This window comes from Phoca vitulina, unplaced genomic scaffold (assembly GCF_004348235.1).
Source record: "Phoca vitulina isolate PV1807 unplaced genomic scaffold, GSC_HSeal_1.0 scaffold4, whole genome shotgun sequence".
Lineage (NCBI taxonomy): Eukaryota > Metazoa > Chordata > Mammalia > Carnivora > Phocidae > Phoca > Phoca vitulina.
Window position 1 is genome coordinate 74,861,791 of NW_022589707.1, and position 15,368 is coordinate 74,877,158.

The window sequence follows — 15,368 nt, forward strand, 5'->3', positions numbered from 1 at the left end:
CCAGAGGAGGGCACAAACTCCTTTGCAGGAGATAACAGCAAGCTGGAGTGAGGCAGAAGGAGAGCGCCAAGATGGCACCTGCTGGCCTCCATCTCCAGAGTATTTCAGTAGACCTCTAGATGTGTGTGGAATTAGATGCCTGCCCTTAGGCTGATGCTTTAAGATAAGCCAATAAGCCTCTTTCATAAAAGTCTGGGCACTTTTCAGTCAGCGGCCTCTGCACTGGGCACTGGGGTGGATGAGTCTGTGCACTTGAGCCTTTAAGAAGTATTTTCTCAGTTCACTATAGTCTTGTGGGTTTCATGGATGCAAGCCCCTGTGGCTTTCAGAGCTGGACGTTTTGGGGGTTCATCTCTCAGGTGCAGGTGTTAAAAGTTGTGGTGCTCAATGCCAGGTTCAAACCCTTAGCTGTTCACAAAGAAGCATGGGGTTTTGAGATTTTTCCCAGTAGTGGGTAGCCATGTTAGGAATGGGTTTTACGGTGAGATTGTGACTTCGTCTCTCCTACCCACTTCAGTACGGGGGTTTTTTTCCCCTCATTCACTCAATGTTTAGGAGTTGCTCAGCTAGTTTTTGGGATTTTAGTTGTTTGTTCTGTTTTTGTGGGTTTTTTTTTTTTTCCAGAGGAAATTGTTCCATATGTAACTATAAATTCAGTGTGTCTGTGAAAGGAGATGAGCTCAAGGTCTTCCTACATCTTGAACCAGAAACCAGTACTATTTAATGTAATAAAAATTAAGGACAGAGTTGTCCGGAAATAGCTTTGACTTCACTCCTTTTTGATTTCAGAAGTAAGGAAAGGATTGAAGCTGTACTGTGAAGTTGCACAGAAAATAATTAAAATTCAAGAGTGCCTAACATAAAATTCTAGGTAATATGTAATCTTCCAAATGGCTTACTTTTAAGACTAGCTTTATACTGAAATTGTACAAGCATCTCTCAATTTAGTAAAAATGAACTCCAAAATTACAGATCTAATTAAAAAAAGAAAATCCTGGTAAGATAGAGAATACATATATAGCATATGCAGGAATAAAATTAATTTTAAGCATCTCCTTCATAGACACTGCAAGTGGAAGAGTAATTTCTTTGGCCTTGAATCTTAGGTTATCAACAGTCCTGTTCTCTATCCTCCTCTGCTTTCTTTTAGATGAGGCAGTATGCAATTCAGGAGGAAACAGCACCTTCTCTTATTAAAAGTGGCACTTACCACCTGCTAAAATAGTCATTCAATCGGCCTTGATCTTCTATACATGCTTTGCTCAACACTACTGTCTCCATTTTCGTCAGTGAATCAATGCATTCTTAATTCGAACAACTGTCTCTTGGTAATGGCAGTTTGCTGGTACGGAGCTCAGGAAGATAGCCCGTAAGTCAGGGAAGCTGGAAACATCTGTCCTTCTGTACAGTGCTCGAGAAGATTTATCCCATGGCACACGGTCACGGCCTCTTCAGCCCCAGTCTGCATGCTGCCAGCAATTTCCTGCCTGTACTTGACGAAATGTGTTTCACAACTTTTAATGTAACTAAAAAAATCCAAGTAAATAATAGAAATCACAACAGACACCAAAGCAAGTCATATTGATTAAGGGAAAAACGCCTGGGAAACAGGCCAATGGAGTTGTGAAATATAAAACTCGTGATATAGAAGGGCATTTTAACTATTAAGATCGGGTTTTGAAAAGCAACTAACAAGAAAAAAAACTTGCCAAATCAACTTTAACCTAAATCTCTCACATTTTTGTTTATATGAAAACAAGAGACGAATCCTGAAGTTGAATTAAGTGCATTTTTGGTCCTCCTTCACTTGTTCTATTCTATCAGTATCAATGTGAGACACTCAGAAGTTTTAACTATAAAAGATGAATCCCGGTGGTTATTTTGTTTCTGAGGCGCTTCATCCAAGGCTCATAGCAACAACCACTGGTCAGGCACTGATGATGATTTTAAAGGCACCGCGAAATTAAATAGTCTTTATAATCAAATAACAGGGACATTTATTGTTTGCCACACGCCAGGCTCACTTCTCAGTGCTTAATAGGCATTGTGAACTTACTAAATACTGACAACCATTATGATTAGTGGTCTGATTAGTTAATCCCTATTTTTTTCAGGTGATAAAAAGGAAACAGATAAAAAATAAACAAGTAACAAATAAAAAAATCAATAAACATTAAATAAACAAGGTTACCCCAGTAATAAGAAATAGAGCCAGGATTTGAACCCAGACTGGATGCCAGGGCCTAGGCCCCACCACCACTCTCTACTTGCTCGACAGGACACTGAGCAATGACGATAGTAACATCTGTAACATCGATGATGTTATTAATTAAATTCATTTACACAAGGCACCATGGTTGGTTTGGCAGACAATACATGATGTAAAACATCTAAAACTGTTCATACTCTTAAAATAGCTTCAAATCTAATGGATGTTATAACATAAATAGCTTGGGTATAAGACATAATAGGTATATTTGTTTTTATTGAGATATATTTGACATATAACATATTAGTTTCAGGTGTACAACATGATAACTTGATATTTGTATATATTGTGAAATGATCACCAAGTTTAATTGACATCTGTCACCTCACAGAGTTACAAAATTTTTTCTTGTAAAGATTTACTCTCTCAGACTTTCAAATATGCAATACCGTATTAACTATCATTGTCATGCTGTACATTATATCTCCACGACGTATTTTGTAACTGGAAGTTTGTACCTGTTAACTTCTTTTGCTCATTTTGCCCACCACCCTGTTCTGGCAATCACCAATCTGTTCTCTGTATCAATGAGCTGCTTTCTTTTTTAACTTTTTTTTTTTTTTTAAGATTTATTTATTTGCGAGGGAGAGAGAGAGAGAAAGGGGGAGAGAGCATGAGCAGGGGGGCGGGCATAGGGAGAGAATCTCAAGCAAACTCCCTGCTGAGGGCGGAGCCCGCTTCAGGGCTGGATCCTATGACCCATGAGATCATGACCTGAGCTGAAACCAGGAGGCGGGTGCTTACCGACTGAGCCAGCCAGGGGGCCCCAGCTTCTTTCTTTCTTTCCTTTTTTTTTTTTTTTTAAATCCACATATAAGTGAGATCATATAGTATTCGGTCCTTCACTCTGACTTATTTTGCTTAGCATAGTGCCCTCAAGGTCCATCCATGTTGTTGCAAATGGCAAGATTTCATTCTTTTTATGGCTGAAAAATATTCCATTGTGTGTATGGAATTGATCCATTCATCTGTTGCTAGACACTTAGATTGTTTCCATATCTTGGCTACTGTAAATAATGCTGCAATGAACACACACACACACACACACACGCACACATATATATATATAATCTTTTTAATTACGGTCTTTGTTTTCTTCAGAAGTGAAATTGCTGGATGATATTATAGCTCTATTTTTTAATTTTTTTGAGGAACTTCCATACTGTTTTCAATAGTGGCTGCATCAATTTACATCCTCACCGCGAATGCACAAGCATTCTCTTTTCTCCACATTCTCACCAACTCTTATTTCTTGTCTTTTTAGTAATGGCCATTCTAACAGGTATGAGGCAATAGCTCATTGTGATTTTATTTGCATTTTTTTCTGATCATTGGTGATGCTGAGCACATTCATGGACTTGTTGGTCATCTGCACGTCTTCTTTAGGAAAATACCTATTTATATCCTCTGCCCTTCTAAAAATCGGATTGTGTGATTTTCACTATTGAGTTATAGGAGTTCTTTATATCTTTTCAGTATTAACCCCTTATCAGATAGGATTTGTCAATCTATTCTCCCATTCCATAGGTTGCCTTTTCATTTTGTTGATTATCTCCTTTGCGGCGCAGTATCTTTTCAGTTTGCACTCCTACTTGTGTATTTTTGCTTTTGTTGCCTTTAATTTTGGTATCAGATCCAAAAATTGATTGCCAAGACTGATGTTAAGGAGGTAACTATGTTTCTTTAGGAGTTTTAGGGTTTCATGTCTTAGATCCAAGTCTTCAATCCATTCAATTTTTGTGTATGTTTTAAGATAGCGGTCATTTCATTCTTTTGCATATGGCTGTCCAGTTTTCCCAACACCATTTATTGAGGAATGTCCTTTCCTCATTGTGTATTATTGGCCCCTTTGTTGTAAACAAATTGACCATAAATGCTTTGGGTTTCTGAGCTCTCTAGTCTGTTCCTCAAATCTGTGTATTTTTATGTCAATACCATACTATTTAGATTACTCTAACTTTGTAATATAGTTTGGGATCAGGCAGCATGATGCCTCCAGGTTTGCTGTATCTTATGTATTTTTAATCTAAAAAAAAGTGTTGTGGCTCAGACAAACTCAGAAGGTTAAGAGTGGGGATAAGCTACTTATACATTTTCTGGAAATTAGGTAGCATTCTTAAGCGTTCTGTAACAGGGGGCGCCTGGGTGGCTCAGTTGGTTAAGCATCTGCCTTCAGCTCAGGTCATGATCCCGGGGTCCTGGGATCGAGCTCAGCATCGGGCTCCCTGCTCCACGGGAAGCCTGCTTCTCCCTCTCCCACTCCCTCTGCTTGTGTTCCCTCTTTCGCTGTGTCTCTGTCAAATAAATAAATAAAATCTTAAAAAAAAGAATTCTATAACAGACATGAAGTCAGAAGTCACAGATTGAAAACCCTGTTGATTTCATCTTGCTCAAGTTAATGAACTTCTCCGAGCCTTTTCTGGTCTTACAGTTACTTTGGTATTCAAGTAAGAACATACGCATTTTATTCAGGACTTTTTCAGTAAGTAATTGAATTTGAATGAGTTAGATTAAGCATATAAGGAGCCTTTTAGAAAGGTACTGAAATGAAGGGAATTTTAGAAACCAGAACAGCTTTTAGAAACTTAGGGATGAGAACTGGGACTACAACTGGTTCACTTTGGGTCACATGCCTAGTGACAGGAGACTAGGACTGGTCAGGCTCGAGCCTATGCCAGGGAGGACTAGGACCGGCAGCTCTCCTAGAACCATGGAGTTCTCAAAAGGGCAGACTAAAGAAGATGCCAGTTGAGTCTAAAAAAGATATCACAAACAAAAGTCCTAATAAATAAAAACATTAGCAGATAGGAGTGAACACTTCCCATGTCCCGGACATCGTTCTAAACATATCTCACATAGTATGTAGAGAGATGCTTGAAGGAAAACCCAGGCTATGCACAAAGTACTATTAAGATGTAGTGTGGGAGAGGAGTGGAAATGAAAGGAACTGGGCTCAGATGATGGAAGAGCCCTGTATAGGAGGCTAAGTTAAATTTGATTTTATTGACAGGTGAGAGCCAATGCAGGTCAATGCACAGGTAACACAACCGCAATTCTGTTAGGATCACTGGCCTGGATTAGAGAAGGGAGAAATGGGAGGTGGAGAATTTAATTAATAAACTATTTCCTGTGCAAGTTAAGCAAAAACCTGCTTTCAGTAGGTGGTCGTAGGAATGGAAAGAAAAATAAAAAACCAGTGAGGCACTGGAAAAGTAGAATTGTGAGCAAGATGGAGATGAGGGCTAAAAAGAGTTCTAAGTGGCTAAAAAGTTCCCCACTAAAGGGCTGAATCGATGGTACTGAGTGGCCACACCAGGAGGTGAGAACTAGTTTAGTGATAGAATGAGGAGGAATACGGCTTGGCGCATGTGGACCCAGAGCCGGCGGCACCTTCTCAGAAGCGGGTTATCAAGCAGGCAGTCCTAAATGTGACACCATAGCTCATGAGCAAAACTTGGGGCCGGAAAATTTACTCAAGCTTCCGCAGTAGAGGAAATTGCAAAAAGGTAGCAAAGATACAGGAGAAATGGACATTCTAGACAGATACTTAAATCTTCAGGCAAAACGTGTTTAGTCAACAGGTTTGTAAAATTTTAAAAATTTGAATTTATTAGGATTTATTAGTAACACAATTACACAGAATAAAGTTCAGGAATTCACCAATGATGGTCACCAAGATGTGCTTCTTTGTGGCTTTTTAAACAGTATTTCTCATGATTCAAATTTATTCATAGTATAGGTGAATTTCATACATAGCTTCACAATATGGATGTTACAGGTCTTCCATCGGTAAAATTAATGAAAACATATCTTTCATGAAAGGCACATAAAGAATCTAAACTAACAAATTTAAGAAAGTGTGACAATTTTGAATTTCTTTACAAAGAAGAAAAACAAATCCCCAAAATAGAACAGGTGAAAATGTAGTCTGTGGTTACCCCCCCACACACACACACATACACATACACTTCAAGAAATACACTTCAACAAAATGACAGCACATAACTCAACTTAGAAACTACTTATCCACGAAGCTTACTGAAGGACTTCTTCAAGATGAGGAAACAAAACAGAAGGAGGGTAGGGAATGCTGTTCATGTTGTTGAAATGAGGTCACAGAGACACGTTGTGAGGAATCAAAAGAAAAGACTATCAAAATTCAATATCGAGCTGACATGTAAGACTTATTTCAGGACACATACAATCACTGACTTTATAAATACTACTACTCATTTTCTAAGTATAATTGCCTGTTTCATTCTCAGAAATAATAGCATAATTTAAAAAGATATTAACTCAAGCAAGTGGAGGAAATTTGAATAGTCTAAGGGAAGAAAGTAATTTTAATATAGTGTGATAATTAAATTTGAAACTAGTTACATATATGAATTTAAAGCTTGCATTATATCAGCAGCAGAAAAATGAAAGGTCTTTCTTGTTATCTTCCAAATAAGGAACTATCATGTATACTAGGTACAAGGGATTTCCCAAAGGAAATACACAAATGAATGTCTCAAAATTCATTATGCAGACATATTTTTTACCCACAAAATGCTCTCGATAATCCACCTAAACTTAGTTATAAATAAAAATGTAGTTATTTAAAATGTATAAAAATTAATCTGGCATCACCTTTAAGGAAATGCATGAATACCATCCAAATATTAAAATTCAAAGTGAAAACAAACCAACTGAATAAAAATTGTTTATAGTAAGTCTAAGAGAGTATATCCTCAGAAATCTGAAATTTTAGTTTTTCAAACCAAATCCAAGGTAGAATCAGATCAGCATGCACTCTTAAAAGAAAAATTAAAATGCATACAATGTTTACATAACTGAACCAAAGGCAGGTATATTCATCCTCTTAAGAACATTTCAATAAAACACACTGAATTTAAAGAACAAATCATGTTATTAAAATAGTCTGTGCAATGTTTATACAAATAACTTTTATAGGATTATAAGTATACATATAATCAAGATAAGGACTGCAATGTTTCCTATTTTTAATTACTATACTTAAAAATTTACAGGACATGAACATAAATAAAGCTGTTTAAAACTGGCAAACACAGTAATAGTCTGTCATTCAGTACAAAGTACTTAATATTTCTGAAATGACCAAAGCCATCACGCTAGAATCTTAAGTTGCCACTCTTAAAGCCTAAAAGTAGTGTGGAAAACTAAAGTTATAAATACATGTATACATACATTTGCATATTTACACTTACGCAGGAATCATCAATACACTAGAGCCGAGCGTTAACACTGCCCTTAGTTTCACACTGCAGGACCACCTCTCACATTTAAGAAAGATCCTTCTGTTCCTTTCAGTTAAAAAAAAAGACACAACAGAACAACTTTGGTCAGGTCCCAGATGCATTGCCGTATACTACATTCTTGTGTTGCTGCAAGACTCTAGTTTAGAGAGATCCACATATAAGCACTCATTTGGTTTGAAAATGCATTTTTTCCCATTAACTGCAAGACTCAGAAGAGACCACAATCTTTTAGATTATTTTTTATGATGACATCTGTTACAGCATCAAAAACAAACTGCACATTCTTAGTATCTGTGGCACATGTGAAGTGGGTGTATATTTCCTTTGTGTCCTTTCTTTTATTGAGGTCTTCAAACTGACACTGAATGTATGCAGCTGCCTCTTCATATGTGTTTGAGCCTGAGATGGGAAAAGGCAAGAAAAACATAAGGCGAAAAGTTAAAATAAGTACATGGCTAAGCAAAATGGACCTGCAAATACTGAAGTCCGTTTCATACATACAAAATATGTGGATTCTGTCACTGTGTTTTTCCTTCTGGGATGAGAGAAATGATTTCTTCTAAATGAAAAGTACCCAATGTTAATTACCTTTTCATGACTGTCAGTCAGCCTTTAAAAAAAAAAACCCACAATCAAAAGCATGGTATTCCATGCTCCCCAGGGTCTTTGTCCCTGCCAGATTCAAATACCAGATCTCCCTTTTTTCTTCTCCCTTATATGCTCCATCCCAACACCGAGCCAACTCCCTTCCCTGATGGTGGCATGCCATTTCCTTTATAGTCTAGTGGTTGATCAAGAAATGTTGGCTGAATGCTGATCAGTACTTTTTATTCCCTTTTCTCTTATACACATTAATTAGCTTTTCCCATTTTTCTTTATTCAAAAACTGGACATGGGTCTCCAGTGTGGCTTACGGCCATGAGGTTAAAGACTTCTGAGTACAAACACTCCAGAAGTGGTCCGTATCTAAAGACAATCACATGCATATTCTGTGATGCAGCAATATTGTCTCGGTGTGCCCTGGACAGAACCACATACATATGTTCACCAGAAGACCTATAAAGACTAGTCACAGCAGAACCAATTTCTACGTTAGGAAACAACCCCAAAGTTCATTGATTACAGACTGGCAAATCTTGTATATCTGTACAATGAGCTGCCATACAGTAATGAGAAATGAGAATCAAAGTACTATTGCTATACACAACAACACGAAGGACTTCCAGAACCATACTGTGGAACAAATGAAGCCAGACACAAAAAGAGTATAAAACTGTACGATTCAACTGATGTTTGTTTGGAAAAAGATGGAAAACAATCAAAATTAATCAATGAAGATGAAAGTCATAATCACTGTGTGTGTGTGGGGAGTTGTGATCACTTAAGACTGAGAGGCATAATGGGGTTTCTGGGAACCTGGTAATATTCAGTTTCTTGATCTGAATGGTGAATAGACCCGTATTTTCACTTTTTAAAATTCAGTGAGCTTCACATTTATGCTAAGTGTGCATGTATGTATCTATTTTATATGTGTACATATAGAATACCTCAAAGATGTTCCATTTGGAAAAAAAAAGGTGAACTCTTTTGCAGTAATAACACAAAATTATTTGCTTGGCTTCCAAGGTCCTCTGTTACCCAGCCTGCTTGGTAAGGCTATTCTGACATCCTCTCCTCCACAGCTGTGGGTCACTCCATGTCAGGCCGGACCCTGTACACAGCTCCCACCTGTGATACTCCAGCATGCTTCCCCTCCACTGGACTTCACCAGTTTCCATATCTTGGCTTTTGTAAATGCTGCTGCAACTGATATGGGGGTGTGCATATCTTTTTAAGTGTTTTCATCCTTTTTGGAAAAATTCCCAGAAGTGGAATTGCTGGATCATATTTCAATTTTTATTTTTTGTGGGACTCTATACCACAGTGGCTGCACCAATTTATATTCTCATCAACAGTGCAAGAGGGTTCCCTTTTCTCTACATCCTCGCCAGCACCTGTTGCTTTTTGATAATACCTATTCTAACAGGTGAGGTGATAACTCACTATGGTTTTGATTTGCATTTCCCTGATGACTAGTGATGGTGAGCACCTCTTCATGGACCTGCTGGCCATCTGTAGGTCTTCTTTGGAAAAATGCCTATTCAGATCCTCTACCCATTTTTTAGTGGATTGTGTTTTTTGCTACTGAGTTAGAGTTCTTTATAGGTTTTCAATATTAATCCCTTATCAGATACATAATTTGCAAATATCTTCTCCCATTTTGTTGATGGTTTCCTTTGCTGTGTAAAAGCTTTACAGTTTGATGTGGTCCTACTTGGGTATTTTTTTGCTTTTGTTGTCTTTAATTTTGATGTCAGATCCAAAAAATCATCACTAAGACCAATGTCAAGGAGCTACTGCTTGTTTTCTTCCAGGAGTTTTATGGTTTGGAGTCTTCATTTTAAGTTTTTGATCCATTTTAAGCTCCTTTTTGTGTATGGTATAATACAGTGTTCCAGTTTTCCCAGCACAATTTATTGAAGAGAATTTTCCTCATTGTATGTTCTTGGCTGTAAATTTTTTGATCATATATGTGTGGGTTTTCTTTTGGGCTCTCTATTCTGTTCCTCATATATGTCTATTTTTATGCCAATGCCATACTGTTTTGATTACTATAGCTTTATAATATAGTTGAAAATCAGGGACCATGCAGACTCTAGCTCTGTTCTTTCTCAGGACTGCTTTGGCTATTTGGGTTCTTTTGTGGTTCCACACAAATTTTAGGATTGTTTATACTATTTCTATGGGGAAAAAATGCCATTGGAATTTTGATAGGGATTGCATTGTATCTGCAGATTGCTCTGGGCAGTATGGGCATTTTAACAATATTTTTCCAATCTATGAACATGGAACATCTTTCCATTTATTTAGGTCTTCTTCTTCTTTCACCAAGGTCTTATGGTTTTCAGTGTAGAGATTTTTCTCCCCTCAAATTTATTCTTAGGTATTTTTTTTTTAATGCAATTGTAAATAGTACTGTTTTCTTAATTTCTTTCTGATACTTCATTACTAGTGTAAGGAAATGCAAAATGTTTCTGTGTACATACTGTGTATCCTGCAACTTGACTGAATTCATTGATTAGTTTAATAGTAGTTTGGTAGAGTCTTTAGACTTTAGAGGTTTATTTATATATATATATATATATATATATAAATATCATGTGCACATAGTGACAGTATTCCTTCTTCCTTTCCATTTTGGATGCCTTTTCTTTTATTGTCTAACTGCTCTGGCTAGGACTTCTAATACTATGTTGAATAAAAGTGGCAAGACAGGGATTCCTTGTTTTGTTCCTGATCTTAGTGGAAATGCTTGCAATTCTTCATTGTTAAATTATGATGTTAACTATGGGCTTATAATGTATGGCCTTTATATGCTGAGGTACATATATTCCCTCTGTACCCACTTTGCTGAGTTTTTATCATAAATGAATGCTGAATTTTGTCAAAGGGTTTTTCTGCATTTGAGATAATCAAGGCTTTTATCTTTAATTTTGTTAAGGGGGTATATCATGTTGATTTGAAATGTTAAACTACTCTTGTGTCCCTGGAATAAATCCCACTACATCATGCTGTATGATCCTTTTAATAGATGCTGAATTCTGTTCACTAATATATTGTTGAAGATTTCTGCATTTATAAAGTTCATCAGGGATATTGGCCTAGAAGTTTTTTATGTCATCCTTGTCTGGTTTTGGTATCAGGGTAATGCTGTCCTCATAAAATGAGTCTGGAAGTATTCCCTCCTCTTCCATTGTTTTTGCAAGAGTTTTAGAAGGACTGGTATTAATTCTTCAGTAAATGTTGGTAGGATTCATCAGTAAAGCCATTTGGTCATGGACTTACTTATGGGAGGTTATGATTAAGAAGTAATTGGTCTGTTCAGATTTTCTATTTCTTCATGACTCAGTCTTGGAAGGTTGTATATTTCTAGGAATTTTTCTACTTTTTCTAGGTTGTCAAAATAAGTTTGTTTTAATTTAACTCATGTTGCTAGCAGACCACCATATGCTTTACAAATCAAAATTTAGTTTATTAAATCACAATAAGGTTGGTATTCTGAAATCCTAAAGCAATAAACTGTGTCTTAATGAAAGAAGTTAATGCAACCTATCAGTCAATTAAAATGTTTTGGGAAAACAGCTTGCACTGAGTGCATAGCTCAACTTGCTGTATATATTATGGGTAGTTAGTTAGACTGCTAAGTGCCAAGAGCTACAAGATACATGAATAAACTCATGAGCACATTTCTCAATCTGATTTTAATTAAGATTGGCAAGGATGTGGTGGGAGGGTGCTATCTTTTCTTCACGCGCTAGAACCATCATGTATAAAGGCAGGTACAGGTGATATAACCTGGTTTACAAATGGAGACCTGCGAGGGGGGTGGTAATAGAATTGCAAGGGAGATCGAGGAGATTTGAGAAAACAAAACACATGGGTTCAGTTTGAGTTTCAGGTGCTAACAAACACATACATGTTCAACAAGGAGCTGGAAACGTAAGCTTGAGGCTCTAGAGAGAAATGAGAATCGACCATGGAATTTAAGTGTTGAGAATAAACAAGACTATGAAAGGAGAGTGCACTGAAAGATCACAGGTTGCAGATGGAATGTGGTGAAATGCCAACACATGGATATTTAAGTAGAAGAGGGGGAATAGTTTCTTATTCAGAAACTCAATATGTAAACCAGATTAAAAACGAAGTCCCTCTGCTTTAATAAGAGAGATGTTGTGTGCATGTCTGGGCGGCAGAGAGAAGCGTCTCCGTTCCTGGCACCCACTTTTCAATAGCAGCCCAGGAGATTACAGGGAACTCAATGAAAACCAAGTTTTAACTCAACTTCTGATTTCACGAATGGGGTACTGAGACCCAGGTAAATTAACGGAAAGGCCACGGCTGCACCTCAGGTTCTCCTTTTCAAAGTGCGAACCATCTCCCTCAGCAGGGAGATTACAGGACCATTAACAGTCTCATTACCAGGGCTGGGATTTCTTGTGAACCTTTGCCTGACTCCCCCGAAAAGTTAACTCACGGATTCCTTCTTCATTTATCCCCTACAATTACCGTTCGTGTTCCTTTGTAGTAACATGTTGCACTGCTTTTTTTATGAGTACATCTGTCTTTGAGGTTGGACTGTGTGCACACACCTATCTCACCATGCGTCACACATACCTGACACGAGATCTGGTCACTGGACGAACCAATCAGTATTTTAAATGAGTCAACATAGAAAATTGTCTAACAGCTTTCCCATATGACTATGCTATTTCAATCATCTTAGCTACGCCTCAAGGAACTACTTGTCCTTGAATGCAGTTTAATAATTTCCCTTGAAGGTAAGAATTATTAAGGCAAAGATTCAAATCTATAATTGAAATTTTGCATTAGGGTGACTTTCCCTAGAAATACATGACTTGATAAGTTATCCACAGAGAGCAGAATACCTGCATATTCTGGATAGCATATAGTGAGAGGGCTTTTTTTGATTTTTTCTTCGAAGAGATCCTTCTTGTTTAGAAAAAGTATAATAGAGGTATCTGTAAACCATTTGTTGTTACATATGCTGTCGAACAACTTCATGCTTTCATGCATTCGATTCTGTAACAGAAAAGAATACAATCAATTTGTCACAAGGGCAAGGATTTTTTTTTTTTTTTTTAAAGATTTTATTTATTTGACAGAGAGAGACACAGCGAGAGAGAGAACACAAGCAGGGGGAATGAGAGAGGGAGAAGCAGGCTCACCGCGAAGCAGAGAGCCCGATGCGGGGCTCGATCCCAGGACCCTGGGATCATGACCTGAGCCGAAGGCAGACGCTTAATGACTGAGCCACCCAAGCGCCCCAAGGGCAAGGATTTTGAGAAGCATTACTTTTTAAAAAAGCATTATAATAAAATAGAGTTTAGTCAGCTAAAAACCAGCATACCACAAAAACACATTTCTGCCATTCAGGGACAAGTATGCTTGATTACAGGTGAGATGAATGTATACACCACTCATCACTTTTTGCATTCAACCAGTGCTCAGAGTGTCTGCTATGTGTCACTCTGCCCGGGGACACCCTGCTGCAGGACCCTGCAATCTAGAGATGCCAAGTGCAAACATCTGGAGACCTCACCGTTATATAGGGAATCGAAGTTTCCATTAAAAGACAAGGAGGGGTTTTTAAAGATTAATAAATTAAACTGAACAAGCTGAAACACAATTAGCTCAACACTCTAAAGATAATGGTGAATTAGGGAAGGAAACCTCCAATCCTGCCCTTCTAGTGTCTGTGGTTTCTAAGAGGACATGGATACATTTTATAGTGCCAAAATGACAAAAATGGATGTGTGATGGTATAGTATACCTACTGCACTGTAATTGTATGTGCCTGATTTTAAAAATACAGAAGTGCCGGGCGCCTGGGTGGCTCAGATGGTTAAGCGTCTGCCTTCGGCTCGGGTCATGATCCCGGGATCCTGGGATCGAGTCCCGCATCGGGCTCCCTGCTAGGCGGGGAGCCTGCTTCTCCCTCTGCCTCTCTCTCTCTCTGACTCTCATGAATAAATAAAACAAAACATTTAAAAAAAAAAAAAATAAGTGCCATTTTGGGGCGCCGGGGTGGTTCAGTCGGTCGGGTGTCTGTCTGCCTTCAGTTCGGGTCATGGTCCTCGAGTCCTGGGATTGAGCCCTGCATTGGACATCTCGCTCAGAAGGGAGCCTGCTTCTCTCTCTGCCCTTCACCCCGCTCTCATGCTCTCTCTCTCTCTCAAATAAATCTTTGAAATGTCACTTCTGTATTTTTTTAAACTTTTTTTTTCCCTAACCTGTACTAATGTTAATTTAAAATGACAGAATTTTAGATTTCTATTTAAAAATATTTCCTCTAGATTAATGGTACATTGGAACACATCTGAAAATTACATGTCAATAGCAAAATATAACCTGGATCAAAGATTACAGAGCTGAGAGAAGTAACATTTAAGAAAAATAAGCATTAGACTATTATGGGAACTAACTTTACTTTCAGTCACTATGTAGATAACCAGATACCGGAAATGCATAGTTAAGCATATAGGGTTGAAGTGAGATTAACTCTTAGTCTTTTCTTATTTTGGGGGTCCGTCCCTGCTTCTTGAGTGAGTGTAACTTCCCTTTTATTATATAAACAGAAGAGCTAGAGAAAAAGAAAGAGCCTGAACTTTCAAATAATTCACGCATTAGCAAGAATTACTCAAGAATTAAAAATTCTTGGCAACATCTCCAGCCCTTCGTATTTCACGCATAATTTTCAACAGTGGTTCTACTTGCCATCTCTTCATCTTCAGCTAGAACCAGGTCATAGTCACTCAGCGCCACACAGAAGATGATGGCGGTCACTCCTTCGAAGCAATGAATCCATTTCTTCCGCTCAGATCTCTGTCCTCCCACATCAAACATTCTGTAAGAGAAATAATGTGTTTGACATCACATTAAATGTTCAAAAGCTCTCAGGGGTTCTATACTATCATCAAAAAAGCTCCAAATTGCAGGGGGATGTGGGATGGGAAGAAAGGAGAACATTATAGGAGGAAAATGATGTCACAAATTGGTTTTTGCAAAGGGTAAATAAGTTTGGTTTTTAAAAATTTTTGATTGAAAACAAAGCCCAAAATACCCTCAAAAAAACAACATTCATTAACATATGAGAACAGTTAGATCAGAACATTAAAGCAGATACAAATGAGTGGACTGCACTCTGAGTAAACACTGAGAAGTCACAGGAAGCAGCCAGGCAATGCGGAGATAATAGA

The 15,368-nt window shown here is 37.8% G+C and overlaps 1 protein-coding gene across 1 annotated transcript in view; it reads right to left on the minus strand.

The window, feature by feature from the left end:
• Positions 1 to 5,851: 5,851 nt before the first annotated feature.
• Positions 5,852 to 15,368, minus strand: part of GNAI1 (G protein subunit alpha i1) — a 92,930-nt gene continuing 83,413 nt past the window's right edge. The window contains exons 7-9 of the mRNA XM_032402291.1: positions 14,887 to 15,016; positions 13,038 to 13,191; positions 5,852 to 7,950 (exon numbers count right to left, since the gene is read on the minus strand). Of these exons, the coding sequence (XP_032258182.1) occupies positions 7,760 to 7,950; positions 13,038 to 13,191; positions 14,887 to 15,016 (475 nt within the window). The 3' untranslated portion in view covers positions 5,852 to 7,759. The remainder of the gene's footprint in view (positions 7,951 to 13,037; positions 13,192 to 14,886; positions 15,017 to 15,368) is intronic.